At 37.0% G+C, this 22,115-nt stretch overlaps 2 protein-coding genes across 3 annotated transcripts in view; one reads left to right on the plus strand and one right to left on the minus strand.

The window, feature by feature from the left end:
• Window positions 1-5,194, plus strand: part of galnt2 (UDP-N-acetyl-alpha-D-galactosamine:polypeptide N-acetylgalactosaminyltransferase 2) — a 65,598-nt gene extending 60,404 nt beyond the window's left edge. Inside the window, exons 12-16 of one of the 2 annotated variants that reach the window (XM_056760514.1) lie at window positions 395-487; window positions 667-750; window positions 1,645-1,789; window positions 2,543-2,662; window positions 2,740-5,194. In XM_056760514.1, coding sequence (XP_056616492.1) covers window positions 395-487; window positions 667-750; window positions 1,645-1,789; window positions 2,543-2,662; window positions 2,740-2,895 — 598 coding nt within the window. In that variant the 3' untranslated portion in view covers window positions 2,896-5,194. The remainder of the gene's footprint in view (window positions 1-394; window positions 488-666; window positions 751-1,644; window positions 1,790-2,542; window positions 2,663-2,739) is intronic. The other variant, XM_056760515.1, reaches the window with a different exon arrangement.
• Window positions 5,195-5,558: 364 nt separating this feature from the next.
• Window positions 5,559-21,697, minus strand: pgbd5 (piggyBac transposable element derived 5). The gene is made up of 7 exons (XM_056760516.1): window positions 21,090-21,697; window positions 17,744-18,174; window positions 14,900-15,034; window positions 14,221-14,401; window positions 11,784-11,981; window positions 9,461-9,566; window positions 5,559-9,192 (listed from the first exon to the last, which is right to left on the minus strand). The coding sequence occupies exons 1-7, from the start codon at window positions 21,400-21,402 to the stop codon at window positions 8,997-8,999; spliced, it is 1,560 nt and encodes a 519-aa protein (XP_056616494.1). The 5' UTR covers window positions 21,403-21,697; the 3' UTR covers window positions 5,559-8,996.
• Between the last annotated feature and the right edge of the window lie 418 nt (window positions 21,698-22,115).

Below are 22,115 nucleotides of genomic sequence, written 5' to 3' on the forward strand. Positions count from 1 at the left end.
AACAATTAATTATTACATTTAATTTAAAAGTAAAAAGTGTAAAATATGGTACAAAATTGCTTGGATTGCTTTTGTCTCATAAAGCAATAACACCATTAACACAACAATGATCAACATCATAAAGTAGCTAAAGAAGACTTGCCTGTCTTATGAAAAAGTGTGTTGTTTCAATACAAATGGAAGCTGTAGTGTAGTTTGGCTCATGTGCACCACCCAGTGAGTGAATATTGAACTGCAAGTGTATTGAGCTCTCATATCGAGGCAGTAAGCAATCACCCGGCTTGTGTTACAGAAGGTCCATTAGTGCTGAAATTAGACTCTGGCATAATGAAGTGCTGGTCGTTTATCATTAGTATCTCCATATAGAATGTGTCATTTACTTTGCTCTCTGCAGAAACACCAGGCGAGCAGCAGAGGTATGGATGGATGACTTCAAGAATTTCTATTATGCTGCTGTACCATCAGCCCGTAATGTGCCCTATGGAAAGTAAGTGTGTGTCCATCTTCATTTATGAACTAAGTGCACTAGCAAAATACTTGACCAGAATGTAAGGAAACCCTGGAGCTAGTTGGAGATTCAGTTGAACGTCTACCACTTATATAAAATTATTAACAAGGAGCTATTTTTATTTAATACATACATCATTTTTCATAAATGTCCTCCAGTATTCAGAGCAGACTGGAAATGAAGAAGAGGTTGGGCTGTCAACCATTCAAGTGGTACCTGGACAATGTGTACCCTGAGCTTCGGTGAGTTTTTTACCTAAGCATTATTAACGGTAGCTATGGCTGTTTAATTATTCATCACGATTAATGGCATCCAGAATAAAAGTTTGTTTACATAATGCGCGTCTGTGCACTGTGAATGTTTATTTTGTATTTCTAAACAAATACACATACGTGTATATATTCAAGAATAGGTTAATAGGTTTTATATATATATATAATAAATAATAGGTTTTATATATGTATATATGTGTGTTTATTGTATATATGTAAGAAAATAAATATATATAATATAATGTATATATCAATTAATCAATATCAATTAATATTGATATAGAATTTAAATTATATATAAACATGTATTCATTTATATATATATATATATATATATATGTGTATGTATGTGTATGTGTATGTGTATGCATGTGTATGTATATATGTATGCATGTGTTTATATGTATGTGTTTTAATTTTTATAAAATGTAAACACAAACTTTTATTTTGAATCAAGATTAAAGGAATAATTCACCCAAACATGAAAATACTAACCCTCAGTCCCAAATCTGTATCAATTTCTTTCGAAGAAGATATTGGGAAGAATATCAGTAACCAAACAGATTGCCCTTTTACTGCCATAGTAGGGAAAATAAATACTATGGGAGTCAATGGGGGATGAGATCTGTTTGGTTACTGATAGTCTTCCAAATATCTTCCTTTGTGTTCAGCAGAACAAAGAAATGTGGGTGAGTAAATAAACACAGAATTCTCATGTTTGCGTGAACTATCTCTTTAATACAGACTGAGGCAGATCCATTTTAGTTGTAAATGGGGCCCTTAATTTATTAGGCATTTATGTAAACATAATAAAATTTAATTTTTACCGGTGACTGTCATTACTCAATTTTTTGTCTTGTTTAGAGTGCCAGATCACCAGGACATAGCCTTCGGAGCACTTCAGCAGGGCCAGAACTGTCTGGATACGCTGGGACACTTTGCTGATGGTGTGGTGGGGGTGTATGAATGTCACAACGCAGGGGGGAATCAGGTATCATTCAAAGCTCAGGTACTAAACTGATAATGTGTCATGTGACAGCACTAGTGATGGACACATGACAGTGAATTTGGGTTCATTTAGAGGAACAATTCACTTGCGGTGGGTCAGTGGCACACAGTGTTGGTGATAGACACACAGTAATTTCTGGATCACATGATGGGCAAGTCAAAATCACTTAAAGATTTGTTTTGAATGTTTGAAAGCTTTTACATTTATACAGCTTGTTGCATAGTGTTTCTCTAATCTGGTATTATATTATATTAGGGTTATATAAAGGCCTAAAATGTAAGTATATAAGAAAAAGATATATAAGGTCATACAACTGCACCACGTCGACATTAACAAAATCTAGTGCTGTGAAATCGATTAATCACAATTAATCGTTTCTAAAGTAAATGTGTTTTTATAATATAAATGTGTGTGATAGGTGCATTTATATATAGATACACAAAAATGTTTTTTATATTTTCGAAATATGAGTAATTCATATTTACTGTTATATAAACAATATTAAATCTAAATTTTGAAATCAATTAATCGCGATTAATCGATTTTGCAGCACTAACCCATTAACATTTTTTACAGATTAATTATTCCAAGTTTCTCAAGTAATGTGGTCATTAAAACTGCAGGCATGAAAATCTTAATATTATTATGACGTTCAGTAAAAGTATTCTGAAAAAAATCTTAAATATTTCTTTATGGATACGTGTGCTGTATTTACTGTATTTCGCCATTTGATCACCCCTCTGTCCTGCACAGGAATGGGCTCTGACTAAAGATAAATCAGTAAAACACATGGATCTGTGCTTGACTGTGGTGGATCGCACCGCCGGCTCGCAGATCAAGCTGCAGGGGTGCAGGGAGAACGACAGCAAACAGGTAAGCTCACAGAGCATTGGGGTTTGAAAGCATTAGGGTTGCCGACCCCATTTTAAACATCATTGTTTGTGTTCCAGAAATGGGAGCAGATCGACAATAACTCCAAACTCCGACACTTGGGCAGCAACCTGTGCCTCGACAGCCGCAGCGCACGGAACGGCGGTCTGACGGTGGAGATGTGCAGCCCCTCGCTTACCCAACAGTGGAAGTTCACTCTCAATCTGCAACCCTAGCTCGACCCCGCCAGTCCCAGGCCTCCCCTTATCGCCCTCAAACAGCCCACGCTGGGCACGCACTCGCCCCTCAGAGATATCGCTGTCCGGACTCGGGTCCGCCACAACGCGGCCGCTCTGGTCTACAAGGGCCATGCGGCACCGAAATCAGACAACATAAAGTTGATGATGATTTCCATCTAACTATATACCTCACGGTTTTGTCTTATGTCCAGGTCTTGGAAAGTGAATCTAAACTTTTTGTCTTTTCTCATCCTGTTTCCGATGCGAGCGAAAAGGATCCGCTATCTCATGTATTTTTCTTTTTGGCATTTCTCATTTTCTTAAATGGATTCCAGCACATTTTTACGATGGCGTTGACGTCCGTCTTTTTATTTTTCTAGTCACGTTACCAATAGCGTTGAATGTAATTTACTTTTTACGGAGGCTCCCGACCTGCGCTGAATTTTTGAGTGAAAACCGCTCCAGTTTGGTTTGATTTGTGGGCTCATGGGATTGGGGGAGGACTCTTGACGCGCGTGCTGACACAGACACGTTTTCTTTGGAGGACTTCGATAGGCTTGTTTCAAATCGCGGTGCGCGCAAAGAAAAAAGAGCTGGAAGAAATTGAGACCTTGAGTTTTTCTATAGTTTCTATTGAATTGTCTTTTCTTTTGAAGGTGCAATGTGTTAAGATTCAACCTGCTTTCTTTAAGAGGCCTGGTGTGTTCTAAAGGAGATCTGAGGCATTGTACAGAACATGACTGTTGGATTCACAAACTGTAGCACTGGCTGCTAACAATTTCGTGTTTAACATGTCTTCAAACCTGCATTTTTCTCCCGAATCATTTATTTCTTTGAAGCCTTTTTTTCTTAAATGTGTATTATGTGAAATAATCGTGTAAATCTGCTAACTCCAGGCAGACTCCTTTGCTCTCATTTTCTCTGTCATCATCGATTGGATACATGCACAGGTGGAATGCACTCTGGATCATGTCTTTTATTTCTTCCTAACAGTGGTTTTATTCTCAAGATGAAATCATGATACTCTCAATGTCATTACTTGAGCATCCCTTATTTTCACAGTTAAAGTGACAGCCTTTTGTTATCCATGATACTGTAAAGAAAATGTGAGATGTGTTGCTTAACAGGTTTCAAAGTGTGCTTTACACATCGGGTTTAGAAAAGAGAGGGGCAGAATATTGTGTTTGTCCGTCTCCATTTTCTCACATTATCATGTCTTTATGCTTTCGGCTAATCGTGGTACTTCAGTTGTCACTGGTTGATCCTAACAGAACTAGGACCCAAATGTAAATCCAATGAACGGGGAAGCCTGTGACATGTGAAGTTGAATCATTTAATCCATTTATCTGTCGTATACCTGAGCTGGGATAATGCCGTAGCATTCTGACTAACTTATTGTAGGGTAGGAAATAAGACTAAATGAGCCTCTGACTTTCCCTCGGTCGGCTTTTCTCATGTGTCAGCAGTAAATGTTATGTTAATCTTAGACTTTGTATGAATCATTCACACCACCCTGTATTTTTATAGACATTACAGTTCCCTGTTGATGATAAGAAATGGAATCCATACATGGAGTCTTGGTTTTTCAGATTGAGTGGCATCCACAGCGAATCTAAGGAGAGGAAACAAAACAGTCGACCTGTATTAGGATGCGTGTTTTTGTAGCGCCTCCAGGTTTTATGTTGTCATGTGGGTCTGCCGCCCCCTGGCACATTAACAGCGGAAAGAAACTTTGAGATGTGGACCGCATATTGCTGTTTTCAATCACGCCACCTTTTTCAAGTGAAAGAAGCCGGCGGAGTGGGATTGCCATTGCTGCTCACCACAGTATTCGTGCAGAGGAACGGCTTTGAACGCGGAGATTTCGGAGAACGCAGCCAAATAAGGAGCAATACGTGATGGCTACTTGCATAATTTAATTGGATGAAATGTTTACAAAGCACACTGTGCCAAAGTAATTTGCTGTTTGAGTGAAACATGGAAATGCATCTCTATTCAAGACAGAACCGTTTAATTTTCAGTAAATGGACATGTGAACCCACCTGCTTTTTGTCTTTTTCAAAATCTCAGTGTTGCATTCAACAGCAAAGGAAATGGCATGGGGTCGACGCTTGTACTAGTGTATATGTGTGTATATACAGTATGTATGTCCATGCATGTACATTTACACTCATTCAGTTGCAGTTCTAGTGATTTGGTCAACTGTACAGCGCTTGTATTTGTTCATTGTTTTATAGATATTGCAGAAGTTTGAATGATTGAAAATAATTAACTTAAATAAAATTTATATACATAACCAGTGTCCACGATAGTATATTTTTAAATGAATGTTAAACCAGAATTATGATGTAAAAACTTTTGTAAATTAAAATGATTTCATTTACTCACCCTCATGTCATATCAAAGCTAGATGACTTTCTTTCGTCTGCAGAACACAAAAGATATTTTGAAGAATGTTGGTAACCAAACAACATTGGCTACAATTGACTTCCATTGTATGGACACAAAACCACTGGGACATCTCAAAATATCTTCTTTACATTTCCACAAAACTAGGAGGATGAGCTATCTCTTTAATATATAACACATTTCTATATGTTGGCGTTTGAAATGTTACAGCCATTTATTACTGTATGAAATTAACTGGTTAAGTACTTAATATTCAGTGTAATTTCCAACAGAATAATTGAATTGTAATGCTGACAAAGCGCCATTCAATATACAATGTTGTATTTTCACAAATATTGGAGTTATTACAGATTTTTCACAAATGTTACTGTTAACAGTTTTTTTACTGTTTAATGTTATTAACAGATGTTTTGCGTATTTTAGAAATACGGTCATTTTATGGGGGAAAATGTTTTTTATGGTATATTTCTGGTACCCCAGCTGCTGGAAAATGTTCATTTTATTCCATAATTTTTTTACAGTATTTTTGGAAATATGATCAAGACATTTCACATTACAGAAAAAGACCGTAAATTTACAAGAAAAACAGGAAAACCATGTACTTTTACAAGAAAGAACTGTTATTTTGCAGAATATTTTGGCGCCCCTGCCGTTATTTTTTTTACAATGTACATTTTGCATGTAGAATTCCATATAAATGTTGCAACCAAGTAGTGCAGAAAAATCTTTATAAACAACATTTATTAGTGTGCAAATAGGTGTAAACTCGCACGGAGGCAGAGAGCTGGGGTATACATCAGTTTGGTGACCGGACAGCGATAGTAAAAATGACAGATTACACATCATCACACGGACAGACAGATACCCTTCCGTACACCTTTTTTCAGCATTCACAGTGAAGTTACAACAAGCATTATACTGTACAGCAGGACACCGCACATTCACAACATTCATACATGAATAGATACACGTCCAGCAGGGTTCCTGTTAGGTTGTTATTGACGATTTTGGTCCGTTAAATGAGCATTTAAATGAACACATGTTTTATAATAGCCACAGCTGTTTTCTTTTATTAAAAGGTCAGTTTTGTTTAATTGCTATAATGCCATTCAAAGCTGGCCCTATATCATACTGTATAACATTAGCGGCCGGTACAGTAGCGTTGTCTTTTGGAAGGGCTATTTATGTACTGCACCAGTAGGAACTTTCATTAGTTTGCTGTTTTCACTGGCTCACATGTTCTTGGCAGAGATGTTCATAGCACCCAAATCTTTCTCTTACTATTGCACAACAGTATAACTTGTATTTACAAAACCCTATGGTCACCCAAGATAGGGTTATGGTAGGGTCATACAGTTTAAACCATCACTTCAATCTATCATCCTCTTCACTTTCGATTAAATGATTTACTTAAAGATGGAGTGTGGTACATAAAAACAAAAGGTGCTTTTGTTTCCTATTAGACTACTGTACATAAACACAGGTGGCAATTATCGATTATTGGCCGTAGTTTAGATCACATGTACAAAAATCTTACAATGATGTGCAACCAAAGTTATGGTGACAATGTTTATGACATTCATAACACATTTTCTGGAAAGATAAAACATTGCTTTCGTCTTGATTAAAAACAAAAGATACAGGTAAAAAATATGGCATTTATATCCTTTCAGCAGTTGTTGACCTTTTAGAGTACACACTCGGTATGAAGCTTTAAGGAGTCGTCTCTTTGACAAACTTATTGAAATACATGTTAATTGGGTTGTTAGTGTTCAGTGTTCCTCTGCATCCCCACAAAGAATGACAGCAGGTGCACACAGTTAACAACAGGGGAAGCAATGGAAATGTTTAATTTCATCTATTGTGGGTTCATTTCCCAAACGTCTGTGACACAAATCCGCTAGCTATGTACATCTGTCCCTTACAGTGTTTATTATCCAGTATGAATACAGCACAGTGATAAAGAGGGGAGACGGTTGATTAAAGTTATAACCTGAGGGAAATTATCAAAATAAATCATTGTGAATTCATTCAGTTTCTGTTCTTTGAAAGGATAAATGATGCCATGGATAAACAGCTGTGATTGTAACATGCCATCACTTCAGTTAAAATAAAGCAATGTACAGAATGATCATTTTTGACTGATCTGGCAACCTCATAAAATACAACCTGTTAAAAGTAGAAAGACATTCTAGTTAATCGTTTTATCTCTCGTTATCATTCGTTTTTTGAATCATTCTTAAACACAGCACTTCCCCATTTTTTTATGCACATTATTACACACATATTAAAATATATAAATTATTAGAAGTCATATGTACATTCTTTTTGGTATTCTATATCGGGCCTTTTCTTTAAAGGAAAAATAAGACTTGTATATCTTTTTTTTGCCAACCATATAAACAAGATATCAATAATGAAAGCCATTAGAGTAAAAAAAAAAAAAAAGAGTTAAAACGGCAGTTCACCCATAAATGCAAATTCTGTCTTCATTTCATTTTTTGTTCCAAACCTGTATACATTTATTTGTTCTACTAAACACAAAGGAAGATATTTAGTATGTCAGTAACCAGATAGATCTCATCCCCCATTGACTCCCATAGTATTTATATTCCCTACCATGGCAGTATATGCGGGGTGAGATTCCTTGGTTACTGACATTCTTACAAATATCTGACTTTGTGTTCACCAGAACAAAGACATTTATACAGGTTTGGAACTATTGTAGGATGATGATGACAGAATCTTGATTTTTGGGTGAACTATCCATGTTGGCATGTTATGTCACAGAATGTAAATCTGATGATAATTGTACGTGTGTCCAATAGTGTGACAGCAAAAGTTAGAAAGCAAACTGTTAATATTACATTGTTTTATGAATGAATGAGGCATTTATATTATTATCATAAAAAATATCATATGCTATTTTATATGATATAAATAAAAGAGATCTAACTTCATTTTTTCCCAAAATTTGCATATTAGTCAACTACCCAAATACCAGTTTTAAATGAATCCAGCAAATCTGCATCTTAGCTACATCTAAGTGCAAAAAGTATTGGGAAAGCATAGTTCTCATTATCTGTGTGGCTTTATTATATAACGCCTGCAGCAGTGTTTAAACCACTAATCTTATAGCCTGGTTAAAAAAGTACTAATAAATTAATACATACATATAACTTATAAATATTAAGTGATATAAAATAGAAAACTGCCCAGATATTTGGGAAATCTCCCTTTTGACATGAATGTACACTCATTTTGTTGATAAAACCCCTCAATCACCAAATATATACAGTATGTGTGTCAGTGCCTTGGATATGGTGTCCACAAACAGAGCTAAATCACAAAACATCGTACCTCAGGGTTCAAAACTACATCAACACTACTATTACTCTATTGAGAAAAATCATTGCACATCTACACGTTTCATGTTTCTCATGCAGCAAGTGTTACAGAGACTGTAGTGATTTATGTACAGTACACTGATATTTAACAATCCAGAAGCACGGTGTCTGAAATGTGAATTTGCAACATCGAATTTTAACCAAACTTGGCACATGTATTTATTACATATTGGGGTGTACAGTAAACACAACCCTGAAGTACACAACTTGAGGATGTGTGTGTGTGTGTTTAATAATGTAAGTGTGGGTTTTTGTGTTCTTATGAGACAGCATGTGACTTCTTCACTGTGTGGGTGAGCAGTCGTCCATGTCCAGGAGCTCTTTGACCAACCTTTCACCGAACTGCGCCCGGCTGTAGCGTTTGACGTGGTAGGCGTCTGACATCTTGTAAAGGATGTAAGCGTTGTTGATGGCAATGCTGATGGTCAGCCAAAACACCTGCTGCCAGGTCTTATTGGGCTTGTGGAAAATGAAGTACCTAGATGGAAAAAGGTGATGATTTCCAGACATTTGTTTTAATGATTTTTTTGTATGCAGCCTGAACGTTGCAACGATCAAAATGAGCATAACCTTGATCAAGTAAATATTTACAAAGATCTTAAATAAATGTTCAACCAAAATGACTCGATTTAATTCATTCGGCTTGTGTTCTACATCTGAAGCCCAATAAATGTAAATTGAAGTTCACAGTAGTCATAAAGTGTGTCATAATGTGTTACATAAAACAGATGTCATGCATAACTCACTTGCTGTATTTGTCATCATATTTGCAGATGTAACTCAGATGTGCAGCGAAAGCCTCGACAGCGAGGGGACAAAGGATTTCTCCACTCTTCCTCTTAATGATCACCCCTAAAGTACCAGAGCACAGCTGTCACTCACAGTCCAACTAATATTCAGCAAGTGGCTTATTTCTTATTTTCTCCAAATTCTATATTATTATTATTATATATTTTATATATTTATTGTCTGTTTGTTTCACGATGTACAGCTGCTTTTCAACAATACAAAATGGTAAAAACCGCATTACCCCCTGCTTTATTCGTAACGTGGATCAAAATAAAAGATCTTGACAATCTGGCAACAAACTCTCAGAGTGATTCACTGTCTGTGTTACAGAGTGATTTAACCATGTAAAGCTTCCGTGGACTTTTAATCTGAGATTTAATTCAATTATAATTAAAAACAAGATGTCATTGAAGCATCATTTATAAGAACCGAGTTAAGAAATCCTTGCCATGGGATCTGGACCATTATTAACTCTCCAATATCTTAGCCTTCTATACACATACACGAACAGTTCATCATTTATTCACCCTCCTGTCAGCCTAAATCTCTCAAAGTCTTTTTAAGATGACAAAATGAGGACATTTTCTGCACTCACTCTTGCATCGTCCTTGATGGTTTTGCATCCTTGTTTAAGATTCTCAAAGGGTTTGATTACACATATTTGTATTCCAAAGGAGGAAATAAATGTAATACAGGTTTGGAATGCAATATGTGGAAGGATGTGCAAACCATTTTCATTTTTCAAATTCGACAATTTTCTATTTTGAGTGAACTATCCTAATTTCTATTTGTTGCATTTGGAGTATTTGTAGCAATTTACTTCACATGACAGTACGATGTGATTCTTAAGAGCAGAATTGCATGTAAACTGCAATGTTGGCAGAGACTGGTGTCCTTTGGAAATGAATATGTGCTATTTGCAGGGCAGTGTTGGCTTGCTCATGGGAGACTGCATTTATTTAATTATTTGTTTATTAGATATTATTTATTAGAATGATCTTGCACTGTTCTGTGTTTTACCTTTCTGTGATTTTCTTGCTTTGGAACAATGCACATTGTGAAAAGAGCTATATAAATAAACTTGAATTGAAAGCTATTTATAGACCCTGGACTTAAGTTGCATCTAAACCTTGGGCCGCAGTACCTCTGGGAAAAGTGTTTTAGTTCAGGTCATGTACAGAAAACTTGGCAGGACTTTAGCACAGCAATATCAGCACTGAGTTTTTAATGAAATTGTGCAGACCCCATTAATCAAAAGCAACATCTCATCTCAAATAGGAAAGATAGAAAAAGCTTTTACTATATAAACGAATTCCAGGGATTGAAATATAAGTTTTGGGTAATCAAGCATTGACAAAATGTTTAACAAAAGTCTGATTTTCTTGCTACCACTGACCCATACAAAAATGTTTATTCTGTAAAGCACAAGGTTTGTGTGCATAAACTTGCGTATAACAAGCAAGTTTAAGAGCAAGTTACCAAAAACAAAACTACGGATGTGTTAGGCTACTAAAAATTCTTCACTTAAAGGGATAATTCACCCAAAAATGAGATTCTGTAATTATTTATTCCAAATCTGTATAAATATCTTTTTTCTGATGAACACAGAATGATATTTGGAAGAATGCTTATAACCAAACAGTTCTTGGATCCCATTGACTACCACAGTAGGAAAAAGTACTGTTGAACGCAAAATAATATATTTTGAAGAATGTAGGACAGTAAACAGTTCTGGGGCACTTTTTCTTGTCAGTTTTGGGTGAACTATACATTTAAAATATTTCCTGATTATCTAAATTTGAATGAACTAGAACTAGGTTTTAAATACTGGTGTACAAGTACAGTCTGAGTTATACTGTATACAATTTGACATGAATGCTTCCACCCTATAACAGTAGTTGCATATATGCTTAGTTGTTGATAATAATAATGAGAAAACAGATGATAAAGAGGATAAAAGGGGAAGAACATAAATCCCTTTCTACCAAACGGGCAAAACTGAAGATAAAGTGTGATTGAATTGATGCATGACTACCCTCTACAACACAGTGTAGTGAAAAAGCTTTGCTTATCATAATCCTGTGATGTGCCGGATATTCTTAATCCATTCACATCCCCATAAAATCAGCTCAGCCTGCCATGCTAAAGGACATCATGCACGTTCTGTATTTTCTTTTTAAGTACCATAATTCGTAGTTTGCATTGTAGTGATCAACCATTGTAACATCACACGTTTTCCCCATTATAAACTGAGGATACCATGAACTTTCATCCTCTTACCTTCTTTGGTCGGAGAGTAGGCATTAGTGAGAAACCTGAAGTTGCCTTTGTTGTACCAGTTGATTATGGACATGTTTCCTCTCATTTTAATGCGAGACTGACCGCGCTGCTGTGGGCTCTCTGTGTTCATCAGCATAGACTGAGGAAGACCTGTGCAATCGCTCTTCCTGGTGCTCAGCAAGCCGCAGCAGTAGATCCCTGCAGGACAGAGAAAATTATCATTCGTATATAATCCTGGAGAAATAATGACTACGTCTATGCAGCACACTGAGGATGAATGTGCACCCTTGAGTATTCACTGAACTGTACTGTATAGCAAAGTAAGTCACGACTGGAGGTTGACTTTAAAGTGACAGTTCTGCCAAATATGCCATTTCTGTCATCATTTACTCTTCATTTACTGTTTGTAACTGAACAACGGCGGTACCTATTCTGTTCTATTGTATGGACACAAAACCAATGTAAGTGAATGGGTACCATTGTACCACCGTTGTTTGGTTACCAACATTCTTTAAAGTATCTTCTTTTTGTGTTCTGCGGAAGGAAGGAAGTCGTACAGCTTTGAAATGACATGAGGGTGATTAAATGATGACATTAAAATTCTGTCATCATTTACTCACCCTCAGGTTATTTCAATCCTGTTTAAATCTGGGGCATTGTCCACTACCATAGTAGGACATATATATATATATTTTATTGTTCTGTTGAACTCAAAATGAGAGCTTTTGAAGAATGAGGGAAAACAAACAGTTCTGGGGCACCTTAGACTACCATTAATTTAACTAACATGATTTTTCAGTATTCGAAGTGCAAAAAACCTACATTTATATTTTATTATATATTTAGTATGGTATACTATAGTAAAATACACTACAGTGACCAGGAATTGTTCAACCCAAGGCTTTCTTTCTGAGCATTTTAAATGATGTCTAGGCTGTACTGCATTATTGTCTGCAAAGCTGTGAGCAAATGTGTTCTTGACAGCTCTGCCAGACGCTTCAGCCCGTCTGAATGAGATATGATTGCTCATATTCATCCTCTCAGCAGGCAGCAGGGATGAGTTGTGTGACTTATCTTTCCTCAAAGATTGTGGCAATTTCTCAGCATTTAGAGTAACTTCGAGAGTCTTAACTCAACTCGCTCTCCTAATGATCTGACTGCTGAGACAAAATAAATCAGAACACCGTTTTAAGTTAACCTTTAAAGGGGTCACTTGACTTGGCTAAAGCGAATATTATTGTTTGCTTTAGATGTAATACAATGTGTATACACGATTGAATGTTAAAAAACACTGTATTTTCCACATACTGTGCCTCTTTGCTCCGCCACTCTGAAGCGCTCTGATATTTCACAAAGCTCATCGTTCTGAAAAGCGAGGTGTGCTATGATTGGCCAGGTCACTAGTGCGTAGTGATTGATCGAATACTACACAGAAATGTAACATCTCTTACCATTTTCGGAACATCAGGCTGCAACGGTACAATGAGATTTACAAGACCGCCCACATGTATACGCAAGTAAGGTGTCTTAGTCAAATCATACCACAGAGTGATGTACATGTGTGGGGGTGTGGTTACACGAGGCGTTTCAGGCAGGTCTGGGTTCGCATTCTCTTTTAGATAGAATGCAAATTTCGTTCCGACACTTAAATTTTTCCAATTTTACGTGTCTAATACATGCATGGGCAATTTATAACAGACACAGAAAAACACATATGACCCCTTTAAAGTTAACCTAAATAAATGAGAAGAAGTCATAATGGCTGATCCGCTGTGTTAATCTGTGATCTGTGTAAATCTTTTGTGGAATAAGACCAAGAACATTATAAGTCACCGTTTACTTTCATTGCATCTTTTACTGTAATATTTAAATGGTGACTGAGAATGTTAGTCAATATTATTCTGTGTAACATCTCCATGTATGTTTTTTTGAGAAAGAAAGTCATACAAGTTTGGAACAACATAAGGGTTAATAAATAGTGACAGAATTAACATTTTTGGCTGCACTGTCCCTTTAACTGTGTATTTTATTTGCCCAGCTTGATGCATTCAAAGAGTCTATGAGAATCATAGCTGTGAGATATCAAGGTCAACTTCCTCTCACTCTCTCCATTTATTGCTTGCCACAGGATGCTGTCAGTGTGTAATTAAAATCTGCAGGGGATGAGGAACATCAAATGGGGAAAGAGAGAAGATTAGTCGAAAAAAAGAGAAAAACACATGCAGAAGTACCTCATGCTGACTTTCAGCACCTCACTGTTTCCTACATTTAACAATATAGCAGTATTTATTATAATACACTGTAAGTGTGTCACTCTCACTTGGTTTTTCCGGGTTTTCCCACATCATATTAAATCCATTCAACTCATAAAACATCATGTATTGTCGCATGCTGCTGCAGATTCACAGAAAAGTACTGCAGTGCTGTAGCACTGTACCTTGTTTTTCAAATTCCTGAAACAAGTTTAGACTTGTGATGCTTGGTCCAGTAAAGATGATCGCATTACAGCCGGACAGGTTCTGACAGAGCTGTTTGGCCACCAGACTGTGAAGCTGAGGTTTATTCTTTAGTGTGTCCAACCCATCTGGACCCGGACCCTCCTTGAGATGCACATAGATCTAGCCAAAGAGTTCATAAATAGTATTACAATTGAATAGCATTTTAGCATCTCATTGTTTCATTATTAAATTCCCCATTTATAACTCCTAGCCAAATGTAATAAAATACAAGATAATAAATCCTCTTGTCTTATTGGTCCACACCCCTGGCACACAGCAGCAGTCATTTCTTTCACAGGCACAAACCAAGAAAAGAAAGTAGTTATGTTAAGTGGTCTGGGCTTTGGCTTTCTTGGTAAACTGCTACTTCATTGATTCCATCTGATAATGTGAATGAACTTATTCCTTAAAAAAATGATCGAAATAAGGCAAAGTGAGTGAGTTTTTCGTTCCTATAGAATCGATGATCTTTCAACACCAAACTCTCTTTGGCATCACATGATGTTCTTTTCATTAGTGCACATGTGACCTAAATAGTTGGACCAGTTAATGCATTTGTGAGCTATTAGCGAGCATCCTCCCCTGAAGCTGCATGCATGTGTGTGTGTGAGCAGTCACCTGACAGATGAAACCAGTGGAGCTGCACTGTCGCACCCACAGGCTGAACTTTCTCTTCTTCCTCTTGCGCAGCTCCCTCTCTGTACATGTGGTAATAAACACTGGATCTTCATCAATCAAGGGCTCATGGAGTACCTGAGTCAAAGCAGTGGCACTTAGAATTGATAACACCTGCTAATGCATCATTTCTGTATGTTGCCTTCGGGAAAAACATGATGAAATGTTGATGAGGACAATGAGAGGAGGTGTGAGGTATGATCTCTGGTTTTAAAATAGATAATAAGATGCCTGCCAGGCGATAAACAGGCCAAGAAATCTCAGAGATTTACACTGAAGAACATGTTTATATCTCGAGGATGTCAAGTATAGAAAACACCTAGAAACCACCCCTAGCAACCGGATAACAAACACCCCAGCAACCACCGCAAGCTTTACATGGCGGCCAAGCTCTCATTTCCACATTGCATAACATCTAATATTAAAACAGGGATCTTTTATATGTCATGCAGTTAAACAGGGCATGTGGGTTGCTGTTGAATGCTTGTTTCTTTACCAATGGGAGAAAAGGGATCAAACCCATGGTAGTCAAAGTGGGCTGGTTGGCACACTGTCAAGGTATTATCACCATGGTGCACTGGAAAAGCTGAGAGACGCAGATGGTGTTTAGTTTACTCATGGTAGGCGGGTAATTGTGGGTCTGTCTCTGAAATGGGCTAAGCAAAGCTTCACGAAACACAAGCAGCACTGTTTCCATTAAAACATTGGAAAACTGGGCAAGGTGAAATTGTGAATAATAAAATAAATTATAATATAAGAAGTGTTTCAAAAGATTATGTAAAAATGATAATTCTCTCATGAATTCTCTCTGGTTGTTCCAAACCTGTATACAATTTTTTGTTTGGTTGAACACAGAGAAAGATACTTGGACGAATGCCTGTAACTAAAGATTTCTTGGACCCCATTGACAAACATAAGAAGAAAAATGACAGTGGGTGCCAAAAGTGCCCCAGAACTGTTTTCTGTCCAAAACTCCTCACATTTTTTTGTGTTCAACAGAACTAAGACATTTATAAACCCAGTTTTACAATGGTAGTCAATGGGAACCAAGAACTGTTTGGTAATGAGCATTTTCCAAAAACTTGATAAACGATGAAAGAATTTTTATTTTGGGGTTAACTATCCCTTTATATATATATATATATATATATATATATATATATATATATATATATATATATATTAATACATTGGACAACATTATAAATGTGCAGAGTAAGAAAATCACCTCATTAAATTCTCTGCATTACCAGACTGCCTTCTGGCAAGAAAAAAAATCATAGATATTCACAAAACTAGTTTCTTGAAGAAATCTCATACGATTCGTTCAAATAATAAATGTGCTTTATGCTTTATAGTCTGTGAATTATTCATAATGATTGAAAAACAATGTTGTACATCCGCAAATGCTAATTCTTTATATCTGGACTTTCATTGAACTGAATTTAATAAGGGTGAGTTACTTTCACTGAATAATGGACTGCTCAAATTCTGGCCCTTACGTAAAATAACTTTTTTTCTGTCTGAAGGCAGAATCTTTGATTAAAGAAAAAATCTAAGACCACCCATTTGTTAAAGGGATACTTCACCCAAAAATGAAAATTCTGACATCATTTACTCACCATCGAGTTGTTCCTAATCTGTGTAAATTTCTACGTTCTGATGAACACAGAGAAAGATATTTGGAAGAATGCTTAGAATCAAACTTTGCCCCCATTGACTACCATAATGGGAAACATTGCTTTAAAATGCTTTTGGTTGTGTTGAACACAAAAGGAGACATGTTGAAGAATGTAAGGAAAGCAAAGAGTTCTAAGGCACTTTTGACTACTATTGTATTTTGTCCTAATATGGTAGTCAATGGGGGCAAAATCTGTCTGGTTAAAAGTTTTCTTCCAAATATCTTTCATAATTTGTTCATTAGAACAAAGAAATGTATACAGATTTGTAACAACTTGAAGGTGAGTAAATGAAAACAGAAGTTTCATTTTTGGGTGAAGTATCCCTTTATTGATAGAAAGATGTGAAAGAAATGGATGACTTATCATTTATATAATTTATACTTCCTAATGTTAGCCTGACATTTAAATGTCTCACACAATGAGTGTGTAATTATTTTTATTTTTAAAAGACTGAACTAAGTAATAATGTGGTGTATTATATGAATGGTATAATTACTACAATTACCTTACACAATCATATTATTGTATTAATTATAGTACAGTTATTTAGCTCTTTTATTTTCCTTTTGACAGACATATAAGGATTTTGCATTAAAAAACATATGTTTCACAAAGCAAACAAAAATAAATCTACAGAAGTGCATTTAGTACGGCTGAATCTTTGCAATCAGCAGTTCTGAATAGTTGAATAGTGAGCCATAAAAAGCACATAGCCCGAGGACATGTGACCAGACTCCAAATGCTACCAATTACAGCACAACATGCTCTGATTTAAATCCCTAAACCCACTTTCACTGACACAGACATGGAAAATGTCTGCTAGCCCTAGTTTCTAAAAAAGTTCATACTGAGATTAGGTTTGAGTTTGTCATTTTTGTACCTTAATTTAACATATTACAAATTTAGAGTTTGACGTTCTTTAAATACCTGCTTGTATAGAGGATTTTTTTTGTCAGAATGTGTTGTATTTGAAATGTATGCATTAAGCAGTGTTTTAAATATATTATTTCAAGAATTTTCTGGATTCATATTCAAGAATTCCATACAAGATAGCTTTTATGTATTTGAGATGCTCAGGTAATGAATGTTGTGTGTATCTCTGTACCTGTGTCTGTGATGGCCGGAAGCTGGAGCTGAAGCTCTGTTGCAGTGAGGCCAGAAAGGGTTGGATCTTATAGAGGCCATGACTGCCACCTTGACTGGAGCGGAAGGCTACGATGTGAAAGTACTTGAGGATCTTCTCGAAGCGTGCCTGGCTCATTTTGAGCGCGATGCTGCGGTTGCTGAAGAATCCACTGCTCCAGATGCTCAGCACTGACTCACAGCGGTTCACGCCAGTCGAAGTCACGTAGCCCAGGAAGGCTTTCATCTCGGCCAGTGTCACGTTGGTCCATCCTTCTTCGCTTCCGAAACGCTCCTGGTACTTCTTGGCATACATGTTTGTCTGGATCACCATGTTCTGGATGACGTTATCGGGAACAAACAGCTGGAAGAAATCTATTGCAGTGGCTGTAGCCGGCATTTTCTGTGTCGGACCTGCAGCAAATTTCATATTGAGATTGTTCAAGTACCGGCAGAAACTGGTAAATTCAATATCTAGTTGTTGAATTAAAATCTACAGAATACAGGACTGAAATCTTCTCATCATCTTCCTAACAGGAAAAAATCATCAGATACTAATGAGCATATGGTACATTAACAATGTGATTTGAAAGCTGATCTTATCGGCTCGAAATCTGTTGAAACGCATCTCACAGAAGATTGCTTAATTTGTTCTCTTGTTATATTTTACTCTACAAAATACAAACTCTAATGGGCATTTTATCAGTCTTAAAAGACATAATGATTCTCAGAGATGAAGCGCACCGGGAGGAAGGAGGAAGCATCTCGATCTAACTTAAGCTCTGAAAGCCAATGATGAATCATTGCAACGTCAATGAAAAGCTCATGGATCTCAATTCTACATTGACAATGGAAGAAGCAATTACCTTGAACAAATACAGCAGTTTATATTCATCTGTGAAGGTTTTGTATTGATCCTAAATTATCCTTACCCAAACGTGTATACTTCATCTGATGTTTTGTGAACACCCATACAAGCAAAAGACAAAAAAACACCTTTATCTCCATTGTCAGTGTTGTAATAGTACAGGTTGGAGAAGGTGGTCATAACATTTTGTCACCGTGATCCCAACACGCCGAAGCCAGAGAATGTGCAATTGATTCTCCTGAATTCCACGCTGCGTTTTACAAAAGTAAACTGTTGAGTCCTCAAAATGTAATATGGAACACACCCTTTACAAACATCTTCAAGCAAACAATATATATTTAGAGACGGTTGCATTAAAAGTATGTCTCCGTTTGTAATGTAAAAAAATTGTAGCTGCAAGAAAGAATGAAATTATGGTGTCATTTTTAGCTTTTATTGGAGTGTACAAAACATTGACTTGATAGAATAAACCGTTTTGTGTTTATGCAGTATCGCTCTTAAAATCTGTTATGGTCTTGACTTGGATTATAGTGTTATGTAATACACGACTCTTAATCCAGATCATGGCCATGTCATCCACTTCCAATATGATATCAGAATACTATACAATTAAAAAATAAACAACATTTGGAGAACGGATTGATGGATTGAAGGATGACTCTTATAGCTGTGTTCAAATCTTCTGCCCAGACTTTCTATTTAACATCAAGTTGTATTTATCATCTTTTTACAGTCAGAGTTGCTGAAGAACATCTGATGTAATTTCCAAAATTAATTATTGAAAAGACGACACCAGCAGCTACTGCAGACCTTCTCTGTTCCTCCTTTATAAAAGTAAGCAAGCTGCTATAAATCGATCTTATCCTTTTAGATCTCGCAGCAGGTGCTAAATTACCACATGGCTCCATTTCAAATATGATAGTCAAACAAAGTTAATGTGTGTCTCGGTTTTTAAACAAATGTCTGCTTTAGGAAACATGAAAGACACCTTTCATCTCTTTACACAGATGCTTGTATGGTTGCAAAACATATTTGGTAGTTTATCTGCATGGAAGTTGTCACAGAATGTAATGTACCTTTTTCCGTTTAGTCTTCTAGTTGTCTCACTGGTTTAAAATAATAAACATATTCATTATGTGGACCTAAACAATATTGACTTTATCTTACCGACTCTTACAAGATTGTTCCAATGAAACCAAGCCCCGGTTTCACAGAAAAGGCTTTGAACTAGTCCCAGACAAAAATAAATTTTAAGCTGTTTTAACTGCATATAACCTGCCCTGACATTTATAAAAATATGTCAGTGTCATTGTTTTGTCTCAAGATGCACACCAGTAATGTTTTTTAAGGCATTTTAATAAAAGCGAGTTAAATAGCCTAAATAAACTAAGGCATAGTCCTGGTTTAGGCTCAGCCTTGTCTATGAGACCAGGCCCAAGTACTATAGCCAAGACTTTATGCTTAACCTTTAATGCATCATTTTTCAGCTCGTGACCAAGCAAAACCTTTAGCCAGATGGCCAATATCCCCCCCAGGGTGACAGACAGAACCATCCGAACAACCACGTCTGAAAGGTTTGGCATTAATCAAGAGCGTAGCATCTACTGGTCTCAGGAAAACATAAATATGTGACATGAATAATGTAATTTTTTACTGATACCTATTTAGCATGCTTGATAGCTTAGAACGTTGGCATATGTAACTTATTTCTAAATGTTTCCTATTTCGAGCATCATCTGTTCACTGAACACTTTTCCATGATTTTTATTGATCACCTGTTCGTGAATTCATTTAGATTACACCAATAGCAGTTAAAGTGCAGCTTATTACAGGAGAAATAGATGCTTGTTATTCTGACAGAAATGATTCTATTACGTAAACCACTGGATTTGCTAGTGACTGAAATTAAACAATAGCCATAATCTGTGTCAATTATATTAATCTCTGCGGAATTTCATGTGATTTTTTTATTCGAATAAAATTATTGCACGCTACTGTGTCAAATTGCAAGAAACCTGTACTGTTGATACTTACAGTTTAATAGCCTGTGTAAATCTTAGGAGCAACCAAACTACTTTAAAGTCAGATTTTCTAAATAAAATCAAGAAATAAGCGGCTCAACTCAGCCACCCATGCAGAGACCCTTCTGCCCTGACACAGGTGCAATAATATCAATGTGTCATAATGATTAAACCTATCATACATAGTCTGCGCCCATAGCCAGTCAATTGTAATTCCACTACTGTGATCCATATTTCAAGGGCTTGTGTCATCTGTTCGAGTCATCTGATGGGAGAGATCAAAGCAAACCAGTGTTACCATCAAAGGGTCCCATCTGTGATCTTAATTGCACGACGTGCGAGCAGTGTGACCCACGGTGTGTCACACGGCCTCTCAAGGCTCATAAAGCTGCATTGCATCTATTGAGCTTATCATAAGACATAACGTTCATTAAACTCACCATGTGTGTCCTGATAGTGGGGAATGATGATGTCCTGTAGTGCGTCGGTCCATCCTTCCTCCTGCGCTTGGCCGTTGGAGACGGACCCAGGGGGACCGCAGCTCTGACTACTCCTAGTTTCACGCGCTCGGGCATCGTCTGCATTTGACTCCGTGTAGTTGTCCGAATTCGAGTCGCCCGTTGTACTATAAAATGGGTTTTCACTGCTGTCGTCTCCGGACTCCCCAAACACATCGTCGGAAATCTGCAGGCTCTCATAGCGAGAACGCGCTTTCTCGAGGAGCGACAGTCCCTTCCTTCCACACTCCGCCATCGTTCGTCAGTCCCAGTGTGCGTTTACTACGCCGGGCGAGTTTGGACATGCAAGTGACCTCCTCAAAACCGAAAAATCCAGCATGCAGTCAAGTTTGACCCAGTCCCTTTAAACGCAGACCCTTTGCGGGCGTATCACCGTCCTCTATGCTATGACCAGCTGTGCACGTCTTTATAGCATCGGCGCAACGTGAATACACCGGGAGCTGTCCCTCCCCCCGTGGTGCTGAATTACCTACAAGTTGCGAGCTGAACCCCTACAACACTCCCCTCCACAGATGATCTGTGTATCCGGGTTGGGCGTAGCGGACTGAATGAACCTTCCTTAGAAACCACCTGACTCGTTTTCCTACATTGTCCAATGGGATTGATCCCTCAGCGAATTAAAAATGTTTCAGGATTATATTAACTCTGTCACAGGACAGTCATAGGATTTAAATAACACTTATATTAACAATGTCCGGATTGAATATTCAATAGCAAAAGATGAGGAAAATTGATTCGAAATGAAAAAAAACAAAAATGTAAAGGGGTGTTAATTGATTTCTAATAATAAGGTATTTTTTTGTCAATTTATTTCTTGTTTTAATTTTACTGACTCGGCCTACTAGTTAAAACACTGTCACCCGTTTGTAGTTTGCATGATACCGTTTGGTTATACAGTAGTCATGTTGCAGTATCGCTAGTAACCAGCTGGAGCGCTGTTCAGAAACT

Source organism: Triplophysa dalaica, chromosome 11 (assembly GCF_015846415.1).
Source record: "Triplophysa dalaica isolate WHDGS20190420 chromosome 11, ASM1584641v1, whole genome shotgun sequence".
NCBI classification, from domain to species: Eukaryota; Metazoa; Chordata; class Actinopteri; order Cypriniformes; family Nemacheilidae; genus Triplophysa; species Triplophysa dalaica.